At 43.7% G+C, this 26221-nt stretch overlaps 1 protein-coding gene across 11 annotated transcripts in view; it reads left to right on the forward strand.

Moving 5' to 3' along the window:
* Nucleotides 1-26221, forward strand: part of LOC119978927 (probable helicase with zinc finger domain) — a 607351-nt gene that overhangs the window by 77197 nt on the left and 503933 nt on the right. For all 11 annotated transcript variants that reach the window (XM_038820871.1, XM_038820872.1, XM_038820862.1 and 8 more), the window contains 8 exons: nt 4706-4904; nt 7216-7323; nt 9314-9611; nt 18604-18871; nt 21309-21648; nt 23142-23269; nt 24169-24348; nt 25722-25823. In XM_038820871.1, coding sequence (XP_038676799.1) covers nt 4706-4904; nt 7216-7323; nt 9314-9611; nt 18604-18871; nt 21309-21648; nt 23142-23269; nt 24169-24348; nt 25722-25823 — 1623 coding nt within the window. The remainder of the gene's footprint in view (nt 1-4705; nt 4905-7215; nt 7324-9313; nt 9612-18603; nt 18872-21308; nt 21649-23141; nt 23270-24168; nt 24349-25721; nt 25824-26221) is intronic.

A 26221-nucleotide genomic window follows, 5' to 3' on the forward strand; every position in this document is an offset into this window, starting at 1 on the left:
CAACAGAATGGGTTAGCTCGATGGTGTGTGTCAAGAAGAAGAATGGAAAATTGCGCATCCAGATGGATCCCAAAGATTTAAATATGAACATTAAACAGGAGCATTACCCGTAACCGAAAAGAAAGGAGATCACCAATGAGAAGGTGAATGCTACAATTTTCAGCAAACTAGATGCATCGCGAGAATTCAGGCAATTAAAACTAGACCAAGAAAGCACGAGACGAGATTTAATACTCCATTTGGTCGATATTGTTTCCTACGAATGCAATTTGGCATAATATCAGCGTCCGAAATGTTCCGCAGGGCGATGGAGCACATTGTCGAGAACCTACGTAGATGACATTGGCATATCGGCATCTACAACGGAAGAACACAATGAAAGGCTATGGAAGGTAATGAATAGGACAAAGCAGTTTGGATTATAGCTGAACAAAGAAAAACGCTAGATAGCAGTTAAAGAGATAACGTTCCTGGGAGACAGACTTTCAGCGAAGGGAGTTCAGACGGATCCTGAGAAAGTTAAAGCCGTTGTGAACTTGCCTCAACCCAGAGATAAGAGAGGAGTCTTATGGCTATCAGGCATGGTGAACTTCATAGGAAAGTGTATAAGTAACTTGGCATCCAAGATGACAAACCGAAGAAATTTAATAAAGAAGACTATTCCATTTGAACGGGATGAGAACCATACCAAAGAGTGGGAAGATTTAAAAAAGGTTTTGACGACAACACCCGTACTGTCATATTTTCACCCAGTGAGGCAGACAAAAATAGCAACTGATATGAATAAGAATGGCCTGGGAGCAGTGTTGCTGCAACTGAACGAAGATGCAACATGGAGACTCATAGCTTATGCATCACGGATGATGACTGCAAAGGAGACACGTTACTCCCAGAGCGAGAAGGAGTGACTTGGGTTAGTAACTGTCTGGATAAGTTCCATAATTATGTATGTAGACTATCAACTTTCAAGGTGGAAACAGACCACAGACCTTTGGTCGCAATAATTTAAAAAAAAACCTTAATGAGATGTCACCTCAGATCCAGAGGATGATGATGTGTCTTAAGCGGTACGACTTCAACTTGATGTATTTACCTGGAAAAGTCGTTGCCAATGCTTTATCCAGAGTAACAGAGAATGAAGAGCAATCAGACATCATGGAAGTCATACAGGAGCACGTTGGCTTGATCACGGAAACATTACCAGTTTTGGATGAGAAGTGAAAATTGATACATTCAGAGACACAGAAGGGTGCAACCCTACAGAAGGTGATCTGGCACCTAAGTGAAGGATGACCTAGAGGATTGTGTTCTAGCTACTGGAACGTAAGAGATGAGCTTAGCCATGCTACTGGGTTCATTCTCCGAACCAACAGAACAGTAAGCCGAAAGTATCGCAAACCATGATCTTTGAGAAGATTCATGAGGGCCATTTAGGCATTGAAAAGTGCAAGAGGAGAGCTAGGGAATCGGTGTACTGGCCTGGGATCAACCAGGACATGCAAGAAACTTTTGAAAAGTGGCAATATGTCAGCAAATCCAGGGCCAACAACAGGAACAGCCAATGACGCCAAGAAGACAAATAAATCAGCCTTGGAAGAAAGTAGGAATTGACTTGTTCTATTTCCACAGCGAAGAGTATTTGCTAGTGACAGATTACTATTACAACTATCCAGAGGTAATCAAACTTTCAAATCCGAGTGCAGCAGCGTGATAAAGAAATCAAAGGAAATGATTGCCCATCACAAAATTCCTGAAACCTTGATGACGGATAATGGTCTGTGGTTCGATAACTATCATTGATTGGAGTTTGCGAGAGCCTACGATTTTCAGCACACAACCTCTAGTCCGCACCACCTGCAATCAAAAGGGAGGCCAAAAAAGGTGTCCAGATTGTGAAGGGTCTACTAAGGAAAGTGACGGGATCTCGTTCAGATCCATTTTTAGCACTATTGGCATATAGAGCTAAACCACTTCGTCATGGAACATCAGCAACGCAACTGTTGATGAATATATCCTTAAGAACCACACTTCCAAAGGCACCTGAGAAAGACAATGCAACAAATGCAACCATACGCAACAAGATGCAACACCAGAAGAAAATGCAAAAGAAATACTATGATAGGTCAAGTGAAGAACGATCTAAATTGGAGTCAGAAGATATGATAAAAGTTAATGCACCAACTGGATGGTCAAGGACTGCTGAAGCCATTAGATAAGCAAGTCCACAATCTTATATAGTCCTGACAGAGTAAGGTACTATTCTAAGAAGAAATAGAAGAGCCTTACTCCAAGTCAAAGCAACTGAACCTTTTTGATATCAACCAATTGTGAATGAGGAAGACATTCGTCATAAAGCAACAGAAACAACGAATACGAATAGGGATACACATGAAGAGACGGCAAAAAATCTCAATGAAGATGTTCAGGCTGCGACACCGATTTCGCAGCAATCTTTATCAAGTCCAACTAGAGCACTGAGAAAATCGCAATGAATTAGGAAGAAGCCTGACTGACTCAATCTTTGAACATTTTGCATGTGTATTGAAACGTGATCATTATCTAAGTGAATGTAATTGCAAATTTACATTTTGAATGTAACGTAAACTTCAAAATTTGCAAAGAAAGGGGAATGTAATGATATCTAGTATTTAATCTTTGTATATATGAATGATCATGTAGAATAGTGTGTAATTACGGCACTAGATGTAGTAGTAGTGGCCCATGTGATCTTGGGGAGTGAGTTAGTAGAGAGGGTTGGATACAGTCGTCTTTTTCAGTCGCTCTGTGTATTGTAATTATTTCATCTTCATGCTTAGTTTTTTCGGCATACTTAAGAATTCACAATTTGTAATGCAGTGTAAATAAATCAGCATTGATTTAGTACAAAGTCTGCATATTCTTTGTAACAAAACTACAACCTTAATAATAATTTGAACAACCAATGAACATCACAGGGACTTCTTTCCCTTGCCATTTTATTGCTTTTCTTCTCCGAGAGCTTAAAATCCCTCTTTAACTTCAGGGGTTGTAAGACCTTCTTAAAAATGTATTCAAACGAACCCAAAACACCTGAAATCATTTCGTCACAAGTCTATCCAGACTCCCAGGCAAGACCAATGTTCAGAAACAAAACCTAAATGAAATTGAAACAAGTTTTACCTTAACACACAAATATATACATAAATTCAGCTTAAAATGATATGTTGTTCATTACACAATATCACAAATTACATCCTATGTGATTGTGTCAAAGGTAAACTTTCCTCTATTTACCTGCAGACTTTGACACGGTTGGTAACACCATTCATCGCTAACACCTCTCCTCTCTTATCCAGTTTGGTGGGATGGCCTATTTCCACTTCCATTATATCACCTGACTCACCCCTTTCTTCATCTCATCTGCTAAACCTTCATTCATGCCTTTGTTCTGCTGGAGTTGACCATTCCAATGAACTGGACAAAATCTGTTGCTGGTATACTAAACCATACCAAGTCTTGTTCACCCACACACATTGTGCTTGTTCACCTACATTGGCTACTGTTTAAAATTTCCATCCTTGTTTCCCACCATGGCCTCACTTACCACCTAACCTCCCGGCGCCGCCTGTCCCTCTGCAATCTCTTCCAGCTCGACGATCCTCTATGATGTCTGCCCTCCTGTAATTCTGATCTCCTGAAAATCCCCAATTTCGATGGCTGTGCCTTCCATTATCGAGGCCATAAGCTCGGGAATTCCCATCTTAAAATTCTCCATCTCTCTGCCTTGCTTCCTTTAAAATGCTCCTTAAAATCTACCTCTTTGACCAAGCTTTTGGACATCTGCCCTTGTATCCCCTGATGTGGGTTGGTGTCAAGTTTTGTTTGACACTCCTGTGAATTGCCTTTGGACATTTTTAGCATATTAAAGGATATATAAATGTAACCGGGACGGGTTTAGCTCACTTGGCTGGTTTGTGATGCTGAGCGAGGCCAGCAGCGCGGGTTCAATTCCTGTACAGGCTGAGGTTACTCCTGAAGGCCCGTCTTCTCTAACTTGTCCCTCGCCTGAGGTGTGGTGCTGCTCAGGTTAAATCACCACCAGTCAGTTCTCCCCTGAAAGGGGAAAGCAGCCTATGGTCATCTGGGACTATGGCGACTTTACCTTAAATGTAAGTTGTTCTGTTCATATTGCACTGTGCTGTTAACTTTATTTCACCTTGATCCCATAATGTAGCACACATGTTTCTTTGAACTTAGAGCAATTTCACAAACTTAATGAAGAATGGGTAAAAGCATTCTACACCTTGCCTACATCCTATTCTCCCTCTCTAGATATGGTTTCCGGTCTTTTTTGTCTCTAGTTCTTCATGCTTCAGTCTAGCGTGGTGAACTATGGAATATGAATACTCAGTTCTATTCCTTGGCATAAATGGCATTGTACGTATTGTTATAAAACTTTTTGGATTTAAAAATCAATTTGGTTAGTTTGCTGTTATGCTACAAGCAGGTTTTCAGGAACAAGTAGATGTTACAGCTAAATTGGTGTCACTGAAGAATAGCGTGCTAATGTACAAAGCAAAACACATTTATACGGTGCCTTTAATGTAGAAATATGCCTTGACACTTCAGAGAATACAGAGAATAATATTGCTGGCATAGCTGAGAGAATGTCCATTTATTGAACTGGACTTAATGTGGCTGTATTCAATATTCCACTCTGGCACAGATATTTGGAATGTGCAGCATGCCATTTTGAGGATTTCTGTGTGTTTGCTCATTCTGACACTGAGCTGCTGGAATGGAGAGAACGACATGCTTACAGACGACTTCAATATCAGCAGCAAAGGGAGCAGCATCAGCAAGGTGCTAATTATAGTGAAAGATTGATCGAGAAATGGATTAATAGTCCAAGTCCAGACAGAGTGGTAAGATAAAATGCCTTTGTTTGTTTAGTACCTTTGGTGTAACCTTGTATCATTTCCTGTTGCACACTTCCTTGCATATTAGATTTATCAGGTTGCATGCAATTTTCAGAAATGAATCCGTCTGCAGATACAATTGTCTCCCCCATTTCAATGGGTGTGTAAGGGAGGCTGAGACAGTATCCTGGTATATAGGCTCTGTAACGTTCAAATGGCCTCACATTCAAGAAGATTGGAACAGAGTTGGTTCTATGTGAAAGACTCTCATCTCAAAGTGGGACAAGGCAGATCCACAATTTCCCAGAATACTGTTGATGATTGTTCAGGCATCTTGGGTCATTGGGAATTGGGAGAAGAGAAAGAGACTCACCACTACGAGCTGGGATTCCCCCACACACCTCTGTATAATTCTGTAAGTTGGTGTCCTTATGGATAGCAGGCCTCAGCATGGTGAGCAGCAGGTACATTACCAGTGCTTTGTGCTTCTAAGATGAGTGCATTTAGCAGTCCCTTAATGCAGACTTTAGTTTGTTGTCTCGCTACAAAACCTGGGCTTTGCTAATATGTGCTTAAATTTTCCTTGCCGGTCAGGTATCAGGCCACTTGAAACAATTCTCTTGTCTCAATTAGCCTTCACTGTACACGTGCCAGATTTTGTTTACTGCACTTTTGTTCTTATTCAAGATTGGGGTTGGTTTCTATATAACTGTATGATTAGCAGTTTAAGGACTGAATCCTATGTTGCTTTTTCCCATCTGTTCGTGAGCATGGAGACCGGTCATGATAGTTCTGGCGTGATTGCAATAGGTGGGGTTTGATGGACTAGATGGTCACCTTGCTTGTCACATTTATATTTTATAATTGTAATTAAATTTCTTCGCATACATCCACAGGACTGGATTTTATGTCTTCATAAACTTTAAAACCATTGGTGGGATCTTCTGGGTTGGAAAGTTTGCTTAAGCTCCAGAACTGCTCTACATTCATAATGGTGATTTGATTTACACAAATTTGTACATATCTGGTAACGTTTTGAAAATGATCTGAACATAAACCTGGGCCTTTCATCACTGCATCTCACTGAACTGCAATGGTGAAAAGAGGAATGTTTGTTCTAAATTCTATAACATATCTTAATTGAATAACACAGAAGTGACACTAGGGAAGAGATTTGAGAGACACAGACAATAATTGATGAGAGTCAATAACAGTGGGGTGATTTAGGAAACAATTTTGAAAGTTAGGATTTCTCTAGATAAATGAATTCCAAGGGACCAAATGACCGCCTTCTTAACTGCAATTATCTTATGAATGATAAGCTTTAGTGGCTCATTACAATTCTGTGAAAATGAATAGGAGTAGCTGAATAAACAAACTTCACTGCTCCAAGGTTTGGATTTGATATTTCCCTTTGTAATCAGTGGGAAAAATGTTTTGTTTAGAATATTTTCACTGAGTAGTGCTATGATGAAATTTACCTGAACTACAAGGAACTGTTTCCATATGCCATGATTGCCACCAAATGAAGGTCTCCAGAAGCTCAGTGATCTTGCAAAAATGAAAAGAAGCAGATATATTTTATTGGCCTTAAAATAAGGTGAGAGGAAGATCAAGGGGAAGAAATAAAAGATGGATGATAAATATTTAAGCTTTGACAGTTTGTTTTAGAATCAACTTGTTTAATTTTTTTTTTTAGAAAGAAATTGTTTTCCTTGTACATTTAGCAACCCACGATTTTCATTTGTGTTTCTAATATTTCCACCACACTTTCTCCTACTTGTCCATTTCTTTGTCTCAGTGAGCACTCAAAATACCCAGTTGGTACAGTCCATTCACTGATCAGATATAATTTATGTATACTTCAGTATAGTACCAGATGTCAAGGAATTATTTCCTTCACCCAATGTGTACAGTATTGTACATTTGCTGACATTACCACATTTTAAATACATTGTGTGCAGAAATCCCTTGCAGATATTGCCATAACTCCAGTACACCAGTTTCCAAAAGGCCATTTAAGCTAACTGAAGGAAAACATTACTATTATTGTGGAAGACATTTTGTTTTAAACCCAACAACAAAAATAATGCGCTACTCAACAAATAAATGCCATGAGTGGTGGACAGAAAACTGGATTGCATGGAGGGATCAACGAGGTTCTGCCTACTGCACTTTAAAGATCTGTGTATGGACATGGAGTGAATTGTGGCCTCTTTGCATTCCAAAATCAACTCTAGGCTAAATATGCCTTTCAGTAGTGGTAAATAGCTGTGGACTATATTGTTTACATATTTAATTGTGATTTTCTTCACAGGTGAGTGGGGCTACTGAAGGTGTGAGAGTGGAATGCAGTCAGGAGCTGAATCAGGTTTTTGACGGCAGACAGTATGACTTTTCATGGATGTTTGTTTTTACTTGTGATGTAAGTTCCAAAAAAATTGGTCTTTTAGGTCACTTGCATACTCGCAATGTTGCTATATCTTTGATAAAATTCAAGTACAAAAGCTGATTCATAAATGAAAGATTTTGATCTTTTATATTAGTTTGAGGGCTACAATTGGCCTTTGCACCCCTGAACTTGAGAGAGACTATAATCAATATGCTTCTGAGTCCGTCTTCAGATTTTCAAAAATGAACTGTTCCCACGAACAGGATGGAACCTCCGTTTGTTATTGCTCCTTGTTCTATCACAGAGAATGATGACTGCCATAACCTTCCATCAAGAAATAAGCACCGCTAATCGTGACCTGTCACCTGCACAATTTTCCCTCCTTTGCTCTTGAAAGAATGTACTTCTTTAAAAAAAAAAATTTAGACTACCCAATTCATTTTTTCCAATTAAGAGGCTATTTAGCGTGGCCAATCCCCCTAGCCTGCACATCATTGGGTTGTGGGGGCAGAACCCACATAAACAGCACGGGGGGAATGTGCAAACTCTACACGGACAGTGACCTGGGGCCGGGATCGAACCTGGGACCTCAGCTATGAGGCTGCAGTACTAGCCACCTTGCTGCCCAAAAGAATGTACTCCTTGATGACCCATAGGCAGCAGTAGCCTGCTAAAAGTACATGAGTGGACATCAAGTGAGAACAGTATTTTGCTGGATTGTTCTCTTCATAGCTGAGCAATCTGAGCTTACTGTCTAGATTGGCTAATAGAATGAGTGTGGAAGAGTGTGGATCCCATTTTGATGTCCTTTTTATTTTCTGTCTTTTTATATCATACGTTTACATAGATATGATTTATAGCTGAATAGCAAATGTTACACAAAGCAAAAAAAGTAAAATTGGTTTCAGAATCCGAGGTCTCTGCAATGCAGACTGAGGTGTTGTGATGCAAAATTGACTGCCACCACCAATGGGAAGATATACAAAGGTAGTTTCCATTATAAAGATGGACCCAATGTTTATAATGGAAATAATTGGTAACAGGAAATACATTCTTGTATAGGCACACTGGTTAGCACTGTTGCTTCACTGCGCCAGGGACCTGGGTTCGATTCCCGACTTGGGTCACTGTCTGCACATTCTCCCAGTGTCTGCGTGGGTTTCCTCCGGGTGCTTCAGTTTCCTCTCACACATCCCGAAAGACGTGCTTGTTCGGTGAATTGGACATTCTGAATTCTCTGTCAGTGTACCCGACCAGGTGCCGGAAGGTGGCGATTAGCGGATTTTCACAGTAACTTAATTGCAGCGTTAATGTAAGCCTACTTGTAACACTAATAAAGATTATTGTTAAGAATCCCTACAGTGTAGAAGGAGGCTCTTCGGCCCAGTGAGTCTACAAGACCCTCTGAAAGAATACCCTACTAGGCCCGCTCTCCGCCCTGTTCCCATAACCCCACCTCATAGAATCATAGAAACAATACAGTACAGAAGGTGGTCTTTCGGCCCATCGGGTCTGCACCGGTCCTCTGTGAAAGAGCACCCTACCTGGGCTCAGCCCCCACCCTATTCCTGTAACCCAGTAATCCTACCTAACCTTCTGGTCACTAAGAAGCAATTTATCCTGAACAATTCACCGAGCCTGCACATTTTTGGACCGTGGGAGGAAGCCGGAGGAACCCACACAGACACTGGGAGAACGTGCAAACTCAACACGCAATCACCCAAGGCCGGAATTGAACCATGGCGCTGTGAAGCAGCAGTGCTAACCACTGTGCCACCGTGCCACCTTGTGAGCAGGCATTACATTTTAATAGATTACAAATGAATTTTGTCAGTTTCATCAGTCATTTTCCATGTCAGTGCATTTATTGTTCAAAGCATTAGAACTAGATAAAAGAGTTTGGAAAAGTTTGTACCTGATTTTCAAGAATAGCTTTGATGTTGAGAGTTTCTATAGATGTTATATGACTCTTTTTATTCTGTGCAAAGTTATTGTATTGAAGTCCTTTTTTGTTTTCCAACAGCCTCCACGGTTACTCCATCATGTAGCATTTCTGACCAATGCCTACACACCATGCTTCCACATTGTTTCCATTGCTGCTGGTGACTCTCACAGTCTTCATCCGTATTCTATATTATCCAAATGTCAAGAGTGGAGTCGAAGCTCAAGCGGACAGAACAGGATTGAGGAGCGTGTTTACCAAATTGCAGTCAAATTTTCCTCTGAAGTCTTTGGAAATTTTCAGCAAACCATATTTTTTGATTTTGGAACAGAGCCAGTGCTGATGCAGACAGTTACTGTGTCTGCACTGTCAGATAAAGGTATTTGTTTTTTTTTCACAGTTTGTGTTTGTTAAACTAAGGTGAAGGCCATGACACTTACTGCAGGCACAATCAAGATTGGAAAAAGATAAATTGGCAAGCAGTGATGCATAGCTTGTTCTTTAAAAGCCTGTTGGGTGGAAAAGGAGGAAAAAACAAAAGAGTTAAGACTTTCACAGTTCTGAGTTTCTGGGACAGAATGAATCTGAGTAAATGATGGTGGGATTAGTCTTGATTTCAACACCATGAAATTATGTCTTAGAAGTTCTGTTAAATTCAGTATTCAAGTCTGCACTGGAAGGGTGGCACGGTGGTGCAGTGGTTAGCACTGTTGCCTCAGGCGCCGAGGACCCGGGTTCGATCCTGGCCCCGGGTCACTGTCCGTGTGGAGTTTGCACATTTCCCCATGTCTGTGTGGGTCTCATCCCCACAACCTAAAGATATACAGGGAAGGTGGATTGGCCAAGCTAAATTGTCCCTTAATTGGGAAAAAAAAGGGGCGAAATTCTCCCCCCCCCCACGACGGGTGGGAGAATAGGGGGAGGGCCTTCCCGACTTTTTTGACGCCCTCCCGCTATTCTCCCCCCCCCCCCGCCGAAATCCCGACAAGAATCGCTGCCGCCGTTTTTTTACAGCCGGCAGCGATTCTCAGCTGTTAGAAGGGCCGAAGTCCCAGCCCTTTACGACCTTTTTACGAACGGCAAACACACCTGGTCCTGCCGTTCGTAAAAACGTCGTGACAAACTCGCAAAAAATAACCATGGCACCGATTGGCACGGCAGTACCACGGCCGTGCCAAGGGTGCCATGGGCCCGCGATCGGTGGGCACCGATCGCGGGCAGCGGGCCCGATGCCCGCGCACTATTTGTCCTTCCGCCGCCCCGCAGTATCAATACGCGGGGCGGCTGAGGGGCAACCCGGCCCGCGCATGCGCGGGTTTCGCGCAAAAACGCGATGACGTCACCCGCGCATGCGCGGGTGGAGTCTTCCCACCTGCGCATGCGCGGCTGACGTCATATGACGCGTCAGCCGGCGCTAACTCCGGCAAGCGGGCTTAACGATTTTCGTTAAGCCCGACTTGTCGGAGCCTCCGACGTCGGGCTGCTAGCCCCGACGGGGGACCAGAATCGGTCCCCCGTCGGGAAGGGGCGCGCTGCCGTAAAACCCGCCCGGGTTTTACGGCAGTTTTACGATTTCTCCCGTTTTGGGAGAATTTCGCCCAAGAAGTCTACACTTGGCTGAACTGAGAGTGCTTTTGGAGTTGGTGAAAACGTAGTTTAAGTAGTGAGTTATAAGGGGGTAATTGCAGCGCCGGCCCTAGGGTTGCTGGCGCCCCGGGCAAGTTGAACTTCGGCGCCCTTGGGGGGGGGGGGGGGCCGAGAGGGAGGGCGGGGCCGAGAGGGGGGGGGCCGAGAGGGGGTGGCGGGGCCGAGAGGGGGGGCCTGAGAGGGGGCGGGGCCAAGAGGGGGGACGGGGCTGAGAGGGGGCGGGGCCGAGAGGGGGCGGGGCCGAGAGGGGGGATCCGAGGGGGGGAGCGGACCCGAGGGGGGGGGAACAGACCGAGGGGGGGAGCGGACCGAGTGGGGGGGGGCGAGGGGGGGCGGACCCGAGGGGGGGGGGGCGGACCCGAGGGGGGGGTGGGGGGACGGACCCGAGGGGGGGGGGCGGGGGGACGGACCCGAGGCGGGGGGGGGAGCGGACCGAGCGGGGGGGCGGACAGAGGGGGGGGCCGCCCTGGGGGAGTGCGGCCACCCTGGGGGAGTGCGGCCACCGCGCATGCGCTGGTTGGCACCGGCCCAACTGCGCATGCGCGGGACCCGAGTCTCTGGCGCCCCCTAGCACATGGCGCCCCGGGCAACTGCCCGAGTTGCCGGTGCCTTGAGCCGGCCCTGGGTAATTGCAAGCTAGACTTAATTTTCAGTAATGAAACTGGGGATATGGTTGAAGTATCAGTGGGGGAGCATTTTGCAAACAGTGGCCATAACTCCATTAGATTCAAGATTGCTTTGAATCTAATGGAAAAGGACAACAATGGGCTTGAGAGCAAAGTTCTAAATAGAGGAAAGGCCGATTTTAATAAGATTAGATGTGATTTGGCCAGAGTGGACTGCGAGATTTACGTAACAAAACAGTAAACAGACAGAAGGACGCATTCAAGAAGGAAATAAGGAGAGTACAGGGCCAACATGTTTCAATCAAGAAAAAGGTTGGGAGCAACAAACAAGTGAACCCTGGATATCAAGGGATATACAGCATTGGATGAGGAAAAAAATGGAGGCTTCTGGCAGATATCGAGGGCTCAAAACAGCAGAAGCCCGAGAGGTGTATAGAATGTGCAAGAGGAAATTTAAAAAGGAAATGAGGAGAGCAAAATGGGACATGAAGAAATACTGGCAGGTAAAATAACGGAAAATTGTTTACAAGTATATTAAGGGTCAAGGGATAACTAGGGAAAGAGTAGGGTCCGTTAAGGATCACAGTGGTAATTTGTGTGTAGAGCCGGAGGATGTAGCTAGGATTCTAAATGAGTACTTTGTATCAGTGTACGCGTGAGAGGGACAGTGTGGGCATAAAAATCGGGGAGAAGGACTATAATAAACTTAAAGAGACTAACATAGACTGAGAGGAGGTACTGAGTGGTCTGGTAGGCTTAAAATTAGACAAATATCCAGGGCCAAATGAAATGTATCCCAGGCTGATGAGTGAGACAAGGGAGGAAATAGCAGGGGCGCTGGCAATTTTTAATTCCTCTCTGGCCACAGGAGAAGTCCCGGAGGACTGGAGGATAGCCAATGTGGTACCATTATTCAAGAAGGGAGGAAGGGATAAACCAAGAAACTACAAGACAGTCAGTCTAATGTCAGTGGTGGGGAAACTATTGGAAGCAATTCTGAGCGACCAAATTCATCATAATTAAGCATAGTTTTGTTAAGAGGAGGTCAAATGTCTGACCAACTTGATTGAATCTTTCAAAGAAGTGACCAGGTGTGTAGATGAGGGAAATGCATTTGATATAGTCTACTTGGACTTCTGCAAAGCTTATGATTAGGTCCCACATGGGAGATTGATAGCCCATGCAATTCCTGGGAATTTGGCAAATTGGATCCAAAATTGGCTGAGTGGTAAGAAGCAGCGAGTGATGGTTGAGGGGTGCTTTTCTGACTGGAAGGCTATGACCAGGGGGATCCTGCAGGGATCCGTGTTGGAGCCCTTGCTGTTGGTGGTTTATACAAATGATTTAGATGTGAATGTAGGCGAGTTGATCAGTAAGTTTGCTGATGACATGAAAATTGCTAGTGTGGTAAATAGTGCAAGGATAGCCTTTGATTACAGAGGATGTAGATGGGCTGGTCAAATGGGCAAATGGAATTCAATCCGGATGAGTGTGAGGTGATGCAATTGGGCAGGACAAACAAGGCAAGGGAATACATGATAAACGGCAGGACCTGGGAAGCACCCAGGATTAGAGGGGCCTTTGGTGTGTACGTGCACATGTCCCTTAAGGTGGCAGAGCAGGTGGATATACTGGTTAAGAAGGCATATGGTATACTTCCCTTTAATAGCAGAGAGGTTAAGAGCAGGGAGGTTCTGCTGGGACTGCATAAAACGTTGGTTAAGCCACAGCTAGAGTATTTTATGCCGTTCTGGAATCCACAATATAGGAGAGATGTGATAGCACCGGAAAGGGTGCAGGGGAGATTTACCAGGATGTTGCCCAGACTGGAGAGTTTTAGTTATGAAGAGAGATTGAATAGACTTGGATTTTTTTTCTTGGAGCAGAGGAGACTGAGGAGGGACATGATTAAGATGTATAAAATTATGAGGGGCATAGGTACAGTAGACAGGAACAAACTTTTCCCCTTGGTGGATGGATCAATGACCAAGGAGCATAGATTTAAGTTAAGGGGCGGGAGGGTTAGAGGGGATGTGAAGAAAAATTTTTTAACCAAGAGGGTGGTGAGAGTTTAGAATTCGCAGCCTGAAAGGGTGGTGGAGGCAGAGACACGCATTACATTTAAAAAGTATTTCGATGGGGCAGCACGGTGGCACAGTGGTTAGCACTGCAGCCTCACGGTGCCAAGGTACCAGATCCCGGCCCTGGGTCACTGTCCATGTGGAGTTTGCACATTCTCCCCGTGTTTGTGTGGGTTTCACCCCCACAACCCAAAGATGTGCAGGGTAGGTGGATTGGCCACATTAAATTGCCCTTTATTGGAAAACAGGAATGGGTTACTCTAAACTTATTTAAAAAAAAAAAATATTTAGATGTACACAAGGCTATGTATTTAGATGTACACAAGTGCTGGAAAATGGGAAATGGTTTGGTGGTTGTGTTTGACTGGTGTACACGTGATGGGCCAAAGGACCTTTTCTGTGCTATGATTCTATGACTCTGTGATGCTGAAGTGGTGCCCCAGGTTTAGAATTGCAAGGAGTGGTACAATGTTTCAGTGCGAGCTTCAACATGCTGTGTCATGGAATATCAGATGTTGGCTTGCATCAGTAATGCTTTATATAGTGCATTAGATCCAGAACCGTGTCAATCCAACAATTGCATTAATATATTGTCTTTAGTGTAGAACACGTGCTACCTTTTTAGAAAAAGGAGGGAGAAATGGACAATGACCAATGGTGCAAGGTTTTGGGATGTTGACTGCAAGCTTGATTGAAGGGAGAGGAATGGAAAAAGTTTATAAGATGGGGAGATAGGTTGAAATCGAGGGGAGTGACAATTTTAATGAGCAAACAAATGGGATTTGTGAGTGTGAAGGAGGTGAGGGATCTGTGATTGTGAGTGGGGTATTGGAAGGGGCACCGCTGGTGTTGGTAAATGTGTATGTCCCAAATTGGGATAATGTGGGGTTTATGAGGGGATTGATGGCGGTGATCCTGGATTTGGCCACGCACCAGTTGATCATAGGAGGAGATTTTAACTGTGTCCTCGAGCCAAGGGTGGATAGGTCGAGCCCCAGGTCGATGGGTAGGGTACGAATGGCAACGGAGCTGGGGGTGTTTATGGAGAGGAAGGGTTTATGGAGAGGATGGGTATGGTGGATCCGTGGTGCTTTCAGAATCCAGGGGGAAGGGAGTATTCCTTATTTTCACACGTCAATTGGGGTGGAGGGGGCAGAGTATGCGGGGATAGTTATCTCGGACCATGCACCCTACTGGCTGGAGATTTGGTTGAGATCGGGACAAAAGCAGAGGCCGGGGTGCAGGTTTGACTTGGGGTTGTATTTGGAGGTTTTGCTATCAGGTGCGGGCGGCAATTAAGGAGTATGTGGAGTTGAACCAGAATGGGGAGGTGTCGGCGGCCATTTTTTGGGAGGCATTGAAGGCAGTGGTTCGGGGGGGAGATTATTTTGTTTAAGGCTCGCACGAATAAGGAAAGGAGGGAGGAACATGACCGTCTTGTGAGCAAGATAGTGGAGGTGGACAGCGAGTATTGAAGAGTGCCCACTGTGGAGGAAATGGCGAGGCAGAAAAGGTTGCAGGGGCGGTTTGACAGGCTGACAACAGGGAGGGCGGTAGGGCAACTGCGTAGGGCAAGGGGGGGTGCAATATGTGTATGGGGAGAAGGCGAGCCGCATGCTGGCGCACCAGCTGCGGAGGCAGGCTGCGCCAGGGAAATATTGAAGATACGGACTGGGGCTGGGGATGTGGTGTCAGAGCCATGGAAGATAAATGAGGCATTTAGGGAGTGCACCAGGGACTTTGAGGCAAACCCGGGAGGAGAACAAGGGTACATGGGGCGATTTCTGGACAAGCTGGAATTTCCCTCGGTGGAGGAAGCAAAGAGGCAGGCGTTGGAGGAGCCCTTGGGGCTGAGGGAGGTGCTGGAGAGTATGAGGGACATGAAGTCGGAGAAGGCCCCTGGGCCGGATGGGTACCTGGCGGAATTTTATAAGGAATTTGCGACGGACCTGGCACCATATCTGTTGGGGGCGTTTAATGAAGCACTGGAGAAGGGGGAATTGCCGGAGACGATGTCGCAGGCAATAATCACACTAATACCGGAAAAGGGGAAGGACCTGGTGGAATGTGGGCCATATAGGCTCATATCACTATTGAACGCGGATGTGAAATATTGGCTAAGTTGTTGGCGGGGAGGATGGAGGACAGTGTCCTGGGAGTGGTGGCAGAAGATCAAGCATGCTTTGTGAAGGGCAGGCAGCTCGCGAGAAATATAAGACGGCTGTTGAATTTTGTGATGAATCCGTTGGGTGCTCTGGTACTGGAGGTGGTGGTGTCCATGGACGTGGAGAAGGCATTTGATCGGGTGGAGTGGCGGTATTTGTTCGAGATTTTGGGAAAGTTTGGGTATGGGCCGAGAAATGTGGCATGGGTACGGTTGCTGTATGTGGCATCAAGGGCGAGGGTGAGGACGAATGATATGAGCTCATAAAGCTTTGACTTACACAGGGGTACGAGGCAGGGGTGCCCGCTATCGCCGCTGCTGTTTGCGCTGGCCATAAAGCCATTGGCGATGGCTCTAAGGGGATCGGCAGAGTGGAGGGGGATTATGAGGGGACAGAGGGAGCATCGGGTGTCGCTCTATGCCGATGACCTCTTGCTGTATGTTTCGGATCCGTTGGAGAGTATGGGAAGGATTTGGGCCTGCTGGGGAGGTTTGTAGGGTTCTCTGGGTACAAACTGAATGTAGGGAAAATGAGGTATTTCTGGTGAATGAGCTGGCATAGCAGGCTAATTTTGGAGGGATGCCATTTACAGTAGCAGGGCATAGGTTTAGATATTTGGAGATTCAGGAAGCGAGGGTAGGTACGGGGCTCCATAAGTGGAACTTAACAAAGCTGTTGGAGGAGGCTAAGGAGGATCTTAAGAGGTGGGATACACTGCACTGAACGTTGGCGGGGATGGTCCAAGTGGTGAAAATTAATATTCTGCCCAGGTTCTTGTTTATCTTTCAAGCTCTTCCGATGTTTATACCAAAGGCCTTTTTTTTTGGAAAGTGGACACGATCATTTCTGACTTCGTGTGCGCGGGGAAGGTGCCGAGGGTGGGGAGGACCCTGCTACAGGGGCAGAGGCAGCAGGGGAGGTTGGCGTTGCCGAACGTGCTTCATTATTATTGTGTGGCGAATGTGGACAAGGTGCGGCGGTGGTGGGTAGGAGAAGGGGTAGAGTGGGTTAGGATAGAGGAGGAATCTTGTAAGAGGTCTAATTTGAAGGCTGTGGTGACGGCAGCGTTGCCAATGGCTGCGAGTAGGTATACAGGGAGCCCGGTGATGCAGTCCACAGTGAAGGCATGGAATCAGTTGGGGAGGCATTTTAGGGTGGAAGGAATGTCGTTGCTCACGCTGCTATGCGAGAATCATGGTTTTCAGCCGGGGGTGAGGGATGGATAGTGTATACAGGAGGTGGACGGTAGTGGGGCTGGTCAAGATGAGGGATCTGTATTTGGAGCAAGGGTTCGACAGTCTGGAGAAGCTAAGGGAGCGGGTAGAGCTGCCGAGGGGTAGTGAGTTCAGGTATCTGCAGGTTAGGGACTTTGCGCGAAAGGTCTGGAGGGGCATTTCTATGTTGCCGGGATACAACCTGCTGGAGCGACTGTTGCTCCCGGATGTGGAAGGGGAGGGAAGAATTGGGGATATATACAAGTGGCTGGGGGAGCAGGGACGTGAGCGGGTGGTGAAGATCAAGGAGAAATGGGAAGCTGAGTTGGGAGGGGAGATCAATTGGGGAGTATGGAGTGTAGGGTAAACGGGACCGCCTCTTATGCAAGCATGAGCCTGATACAGTTTAAGGTGGTTCACAGGGTGCATATGACTCGGGCGAGAATGAGTGGGCTCTTTCAGGAGGTAGCAGATGAGTGTGAGAGGTGTGGGCAGGAGCCAGCAAATTACGCGCGCATGTTTTGGGGTTGCGGAAAATTGGGAAGATTCTGGCGGAAGTGTTCGCGGTCTTAGCCAGGATAGTGGAGGAGGAGGTGGACCCGGATCCTTTGGTGGCAATATTTGGGGTTTCAGAGAAGCTGGAGAGGAGGTAACCCAATGTCTTGGCTTTCGCCTCTCTGATTGTGCGGCGACAAATTTTGATGGCGTGGCGGTCACCATCGCCACCGGGAGTAATGACTTCCTGCACTTTAGAGAAGATAAAGTATCAGTTAAGGGGCTCTTCAGTGTGTGGGGGAGGGGGATGTTTGTGACCGTGTTTGAAGGGCTGGTCGTTGCAAAAAGGGAATAATTTGTACAGACTGTATAGTTGATTATTGGGAAGCATGTTTCCGGGGTGTTTATTCGCTGTAAACGGTTTTGATACATGTTTGTAATAAAATACATTAAAAAAAAAGATGATGAGATAGGTGGAGCATGTTTAGAGGGATGAATTTCAAATTGAGCAAACATAGCTAAAGGGTCTGTCACCAATGGCTGATGGAGCAAGATGGATTGATTGATGACCTCGTTCTTTGGTGGTTTTTTCCCCCTGGTTTTACTTGAAATCTCTTTTGCAGTTTCTCATAGCTAGTGATGAGGGAGAAATGTATTATTTTGCAAAGAGTAAGATGGTGGCATGGTTGTAATGTCACTGGACTAGCAATCCAGAGGCCCAGGCGAATGCTCTGGGGCCATGGGTTCAAATGAAATCACGACAGCCGATGGAATTTAAACTCAATTAATAAATCTTGAATTTAAAGCTAGTCTCGGTAATGGTGACCATGACAACTGATTGTCTTAAGAGCCCGTCTGGTTCACTAATGCCCTTTAGGGAAGGAAATCTCCCTCCTTACCAAGTCTGCTCTACATGTGACTCCAGGCCCCAGCAATGTGCTTAATTCTTAACTGTTCTCTGAAATAACCTGGCGAGTCATTCAGTTTAAGAGTAATTGGGGATGGGCAACAAATGCTGGCCTTTCTAGCGATGCCCACATTACAGGAAATAATAAAAAAAAAAGGAAACATTGACCTTCTGTTCCTTAATTGGATAGAGGGTTGAAACTATTTGGTTTACTTAAATAATTTTCTTTTTGACAGGTACGGAAGCATTGATACAGCGTCAGCAGCAATCTCTAACAACATCACAGCGCTGGGATTCAACGTGTAAGCAAGTGGTTGATTTTCGACCTCCAGAACAGTCTGATCTTGATCTGACACTATTGGTGACCTATCAAATTCCTGCTGCTGCTGACCAATTATTCACCCGGTCAGTTCTGGACAAAGTCTTAAACAGACACAATTATCATTCTCGCTTCCACGATCTTCTCTACATTGAGGAAAATGCTCAAAATAAAGATATAAGCAAGTAAGGGCTTTTCACAACTGCATTTTTGGGGACAGCTGGAGGCTTAGCTACTGCTGAGACAGTGAGAATGTACCAGTTCATGTGCATGAACCATGCACATGAGGAATTTTCTATGGACAATTTTCTCTGCTTGGACACAGTGCCTCAACCCTATGCTGACAACTTCAGTGTGAACCTGTGTATTGTTTAGCTATTTGATCATGCAGAGCTGTCCACACATGAACACTGGCATTAGATGAAACTGGGTAGCAATATTGGCTGCTGCCTTTTCATCTCCTTGGCCTCAGATGTGCATGTTAATGTTAATTATAGTGACTTGACCATTGACCACGCTGATTTCTGCTGTATTTGTGCATGCCCAGAACACTATTAACCGATTAACTCAGCTACACACGGGGTATACTGCCTGAGCCAGCATCCAGCTGAATTTAAAACGAGAACAAAATGTGTCAAAATGTATAGATTTTGAATTCAGTTTCGAAAATTGCTTGGTGTCCATTTGCTTTTTTTTTAAAAGAGGAAAAGAGTTGCGAAATTTCCACTTAGTAGGGAACATTAAAGCAAGGATGTATTGGGCCAGGATTCCTAGCCTCGATGGTTAACTTGGAATATAGGCTGTGTTTTGATCTCAATTTGAGAAAAAAAAGGACAAAATCTGAAATCCCAGTTACTTACTGAAATAATGAAGCCAAATATTGCATGGTTTAAACAAGAAGAATTTTTACAAAACAAAAATCAAACAGAGTGTTTAGACAGTTACATGGGCAGGGTGGGTATAGAGAGATATGGGACAAATGCGGGCAAGTGGGACTAGCTTAGTGATAGAAACTAGGTGGTATGGACGAGCTGGGCCAAAGGGCCTATTTCCATGCTGTAAACATCTATGACTCCAGAGCGAACACTAAATACTATCTTAGCTAACCATCTCTACTCTTAACACTCCAGGTCAACATTAGTTAAACATAATTCAACAGGCAAATAGCAGCTAATTCTGAACCACAACTGACACATTGAATAGCAGATACAACTATGACAGATAATATGAATGAGCTCAGCAGTCCCTTCAGCATAAGGGTCATCAAATTCAGTCACAAAGTCCTTTGCAACTCTGTCTTCCTCATTTCAGCTCCTCTCTTCTAGCAGCCAGCCTAATCCTCAGCCAACCTACTTTCCATTGGTCCGCTTTTCACCAAAACTGGCACCTGTCTGCAGAACTTGCTCCAATCTGATGGCATAGATCCAGCAAAGTTATCTTCAAGCAACAAAAACTGTTGCAGCAACTACTTTGCTTACTCTCAGCTTCTAGACCTGGCTGCTGTCACCTTTAACTTGCTTATACTGCACCGACTGAACTCATCAATTTTGACTACTGAGCTTGGATTGAGCTGTGTCATATTATATATTTCAAACTATCCAGTTTCCTTTGAAGTTTTGGTTTCCAATCGCGGTTTTAAGTTTCCTTTCTTTAGAAACTAGGAGGATCACTTTACTTTTTAGTTTCCCTTTTCTGTTTCCCTTGTCAGTTTCTGTTTTCAGTAAAGGTCTGCCATCAAACACAAACTTTGAAAGCATAGATTCCATCACCTGGAAAGTTCACATGTGCAGCTCTCTGAGGTGAGGATAAGATGAGGTTTGCCTGTGGTAGTCCCATTATCAAGTAGCTGGACACCGTTGCACACATTAATGAAGAATGGTTTCTGTGAAAGTTATTGGAAAGTATACATGGAACATGTAAGAATAAGGATCTTGAGCAGAGGAGGAGAAAAAAGAAAAACTATTCAAATAAAGACTTTCAATTGCCTCAAATGGCTCTAAACCTTTGAACTTTGGTGCTGTTTTCTGTGGCACTTAGACTTCTACTTTGTGTATGCTTTTCACCCATTATTTTGTAGAACCTCTTGGAGGGGTAGGATAGAACAGAATCCCTACAGTGCAGAAAGAGGCCGTTTGGCTCATCGAGCCTTCACCTACATTCTGAAAGAACACTTTGCCTAGGCCCATTCATCCACCCCATTATCCCACCTAACCTGCACATATTTGGACACTAAGGAGCAATTTAGCATGTCCAATCAATCTAGCCTGCACATCTTTGAGAGGAAACTGGGTAGAAAATGCAAACACCACATAGTCATCCAAGGCTGGAATTGAACCCGGGTTCCTGGCTCTGTGAGACCGCATCAGACCGCATGGTGAGGAAAGATGTTCAGCTTCGGAAACTTAGATTAATAATTCAAAGGTGAAAATGTCAAATTGGGCTGCCAATTGCTCTTGTTGGGTAGCAACACCAGATATTTTGAAAAACATGAAATATAAATTACAAGTAATCAATTTTACAGAGTGATGGGTGCAAAATGGGAGGCGATATTTTGTTGGCAAATTTTAAATTATTTTTAAAAATCGTTGTTCTTTGATTAAAGTTTGTTTCTTTTTGTACTAGGTTTAATGTCAAAACAAATTTGCACATAACGACATCCTATGCGGTTCCTGGGAATCATGGTGCTGCTCGGCATGTTCAGAATGGTCAACTGTTTGCTTGTGTTTTGTTGAGTGATACCGTGATAACCAAAGACACTGCTGCTGGGAGACTGGCAATGGAAAAAGTCACCAGTGTTCTGCTGATGCCCCTCAGCAAAAAAAAGGGTCTTGGATCGAATCAGGGAAATAAGGAAAAAGTGTATGAAGCACTCGTAGAAGATAGATCCAGGGAATGTATGTTGCTGAGGCTCTCCAAAGAATGCTGTGAAGATCTGAAACTTCGACCGGAGAGAGACATAGAGGCAAGTTTGGGTGAAATTTGTATGTTTAAAGCTTTGAGATAATGCATTTTAACAGAAATTTCTTCCCACTTTCTTAGATCATTGCTTAGAAGCCAGAGGCAAACTTTGATTGAGGAACTCAATCTGTAAATGAGAAAACTCAAGATCTCTGAAGGAATGCTTGCCTCCCCCTCAACCCATTTAGCAGAATACGGCAGCAAATATAAAGTTAATACCACAACAGGCTTTTAATAAAAAGTCTCTTCGGCATTCTGTAAAATTTAATAGACGTTGGTATTTGATATTGTTTTCTAATGTGCTCAGTATTCTATTATTTCCCTCACCATTTCTGGAGCATTTGCTATAATTCATTGATAATCCGAAGTGTAAAGTTTTGTGTTTTTCACCAAAAGCTAAGCAGTATCTGCCACATTGATTGCTGCATTACCTAACACAAAATCAATGGTTTGGATATCTGTCATTGTCTACTTCACATAGATAAAATTAGATCCTGCTGCTTTGGGTCTTTGACATGCAAAATAGGGTTTTATTCTGTCAAAATAACAAATTACAGTGCAGCATTTCGCTCCATAGATGGTGTTGACTGTGTTCTCAATGGGCATCTTGCATTGTGAGTGTGATTTACAAGTATGAACCAGAAGTAGCTAAACTTTGCTTTTAGTATTCCATTGAAAGTAAAGTGAGTGTAGTATTGCAAAACCACCCCAACACTGTAGCTGCCCGATGCACAACACTCTCATGTCCATTCACTGTAACCCTCTGCAAAGTATAGCAAATTGAGGAAAATGCATGTCTTCCTCATCCACCAGGATCTCAAAATTGTCCCTTAACAACACCTGAAGTCACACAAGTCCTTTTGGACCCACAAGCTTAATCGTCAACAATATAACTTCAACCCTGATGGAACTTGAAAGTGCATGGCGTTCACAAGAAGTCCCAAATAACCTCCTGGTACAAGAGGTTAGCATTAACCTTTTTGAAGCTCATGGTTAGCTCGAAGCAGCATCAAGTCGTACCATAACAGATATGGATATTTCATGCAAAAATGGAAAATTAGAAACTCTTAGTGTGCATTTGTAGTCACCAAGGACAAATCATCGAAAATATTGGCCGAGTGCCTGATTTACAAATGTAAAAGCGACTCACTTTGCTACTCGTGTCATATTTACGTTGCTTAACCAACTAGAATGTAAAATTACAATCGTTGCTCCACACTACATCAGCCCTCTACAAATATATCAGCCATAAGAAAAGAAATGTGAGCAGCAAATAAAAGCTAAGAACAGTGCCATGGTGAGTCACTGTAATATTGGCCAGTTTACTTGTTCATTGAAAAATAAAAGTAGAAACTGAGGGTTTTTCTGCTCACTTTGATCACTGTGGAATTGTCCGCTACTGAACAAAACTCATGTTGGTTGTATGGGGTTTTCAATGTCCATTATGTTTCTTTAATGTTTTTGAATTTCTTCGTTATCTTTTGGTTCATCCAACAGGTGGAGCTTCAGTTTCAGTTGAACCGTTTGCCTCTCTGTGAGATGCACCTAGCTTTGGATAATCTTAAAGACTGCAGCTTGGTCTCCCCAGACATTTCTTCTCTTCTGATGCTTGACTTGCCAGACAGGTATGGAATACTTTTGGTGTGTTTTCTGGGGCTTGGGGAGCGGGGGGGGGGGGGCACAACTTTGGCGTTACCCCTCTTCTGCTGTCCGTCCCCCCGTTCCCCCCCAAACAACAATACGATACTCTGAAGCTTGAATCAACATTATTGGGTTCTTGAAAAAGCCCTAATTACCAAAGCAGAAAATGTCTGCTTTGGTAATCAGGGCGAACCAAAATTCGGACAGAAAGTTTCTCCGTATCAGTCTGCTTGTTATCCTTTGCTGCAGTAGATTGTGGAGAGCCTTGCAATGTGCTTGTTTATAGTTGAGAAACTTAGGCGTGTTAGAAAAATAACTCATTTGTGGATGCTCTCTTATCCTAATTATCAAATCATAGTAATGAAATTCACTTGGGGGTTTGATCTCATCTGTTGGCGATTTTACTCTTACCTCTGTCTCAAAATTGTTGACGGTCAGCTGATATCTGTCCTCTGTGCTGATAGTGTAAAGTATTAGCAACCTGCTTATGGCTTCTGTTAGTTTTGCAAGATCAAACAAGCTTTTCTCAAAGGTGCAAGTTCAGCATGGATTTGTAGAGCAGAATTTAGAACATAATCATGTTGCATTTTTTCAGCTTGAATGGGTTTTGAAATTATTGCTGAAATGAGATGGTGTGGTGTGAACCGTGTGTTGAAACCTTATGAAGTGACTTTTATTTTTGACCTTAAACTCTTATGAAGTTTGTGGAGATGTCTTTCTATGTTAAAGACGCACATTGTTATTGAAGAATGTTTAGAAAATTTTCTTTTGTGTTAAAGATTTTTTTCCTTTTCCGTAGTGTTGGAATAATAAGGTTATGGTGTAGAAATGAAGCAAATGTACACTGAACTTTGAAAATCATGATTTCCTTTTTGTCTCTCAGGGACTGGGAAAAGCACTTAGATCCAAGACTGAACTTCAAACAGAGGAAAGCAGCTGGTGCCATTATAGCTCCCATGTCGTTTAGTCTCCCACTGATTCTTCTGACTGGGCCGTGTGGCACTGGAAAAACTTTCACTTTGGCACAAGCAGTCAAACAATTGGTGCAAGACCCTGACAAAAGGTAGAGTGAAGTTAATGGATAGACCTGAAAATATTGTAAAATTCTCCAGGCTTTGCTGCATGAGTGCGCAGATAGGCACTGCTTATGCCTTTTGAATTTGTTTATGCCTGTTGAATTTGTAAGGCATATGTTGAATTTGTAAGAGGGGAACTAATTAATACAGTTTAATTACAATGATTTGTTAGGGCAGACAATAATTATAGTCTGTTAAGGAAGTTTCTTTGAACTTCTGTAGTGTTTTAGAAAGGTTAAGGAAAATTTCACACTCCGGGTAAAGACATTACCCAGCACTATGCTGATGTGACAAAAGGCACAGACACCTACAAGGCCATATCAGTAACTTGTTTCCCAGTTACTTGTTTTTTACAGTCTTCAGCTTGTTTTCTACGATCAAAAGTAGCAGACACAGCTAATAGTGAATGGCCTGTTAACAAGGAAAGATATTAGAGAAGAGCCATCAAAGAATGAGTGCAAAAAATACTTATTCTGCCTTATGAACACCTGCAACTTGTTTAATGTGAAAGTCTGAATCAGACAGTGTTCAAATGTGAATAGCGCCGTGCCTAACCTATTGTGTATAAGTGTTGCTTGATTTCTTGACCGGGCAGAGTCCACTCCAGATATCTTCTCTGAGGTTGTGCTTTTCCAATGTATTGGCTAATAAATGATCATTTTGTACCTGGATCTCATGAGATTATTTTGTATAATCTACTCCACAACAAATGTTTTGGGGTTGTACCAGTTCCCTAATGAATGGATAAGCAAGGTATTTTCAAGTTTTGTTTTACCGTTCAGCGCAATTATTTTCTCCAGTTTTCACTTCTTGGCCACTTCATACAGTGATTCTTGAAGGCATATGGTAAATAATTGTTTTTTGAATCTTACCCCAAGTACTTACTCCAAATATGAGATTGCATTGGCTATGCTAGAGTTGACTGTTATCTGACCAAGATTGTATAAAAGTCTGCATGTACCCTTCCGGCATGTAGGAGGGCGAGTGGGAATTGATGGTATGGTGTAAGTGTGATTTCTCCTTCCTCTTCCTTTCCATCCATGAGATGGTGAAGTTAGTTACAGCCTTCCTCGCATTCCAGTTGAGATATGCTAATTGAAGCAAGGCCAAGAATTGATGCTTCTGGTCTATGTAGCTCAGTGCCACACCATGCGACATGTTTACTGACTAAACCACTGGAGCTGAGCCTTTCTGACTCGGGGAGTTCCAGATATTGGAGATCAGTTATGTGTGGCGTTGGGGGAAAGAGGAGAGAGCTAGAGATGGGCGAACACAAAAATTACATCATAGAACGTAAGGTACAATGTGTCATGATTTTGTTTTTATAACTGACTCATATTTGTGTTTCTTCCTGTCTCAGGATTCTGTTCTGTACTTATTCAGATACTGCAGCAGACAATTTCGTAAAGGACTACCTCTCTCCTATTTTTGAAAATGATGCCAGTGATTTTAGACTTCTCAGGTGAGGGTGCTATCTGTGATAACATGAGTAATAGGCTGCCATTTGGTCATCATTGAAAAAGTCATGCACATTTAACTGTCCCCACCCAGTGTTTCGCAGATTTGTGATCTGTTTCAGTTGGAATTTCTAACCTGTGCTGTTCACCTATAAGTAAGGTAAAAAGGGAAGCTTTCCTGCATCTTCACAAAAAAAATCACTTCTAAGATGATTTTAAAGTGTGGGTTTGTGGATAGAACAATAAACATTTTGGTACAGAAGGGCACCATTTGACACTTTACCTGACTGTCCCACAGGAACCATATCCTTGAATTTCATTTCCCTGTTCTTCTTCAAAATCCTTTTTTGTGTTCTATTTTCTGCTTAATTGTAAAATCATAGTGAATTCTAAGATTTCTTTA

Source organism: Scyliorhinus canicula, chromosome 15, assembly GCF_902713615.1.
Source record: "Scyliorhinus canicula chromosome 15, sScyCan1.1, whole genome shotgun sequence".
NCBI classification, from domain to species: Eukaryota; Metazoa; Chordata; class Chondrichthyes; order Carcharhiniformes; family Scyliorhinidae; genus Scyliorhinus; species Scyliorhinus canicula.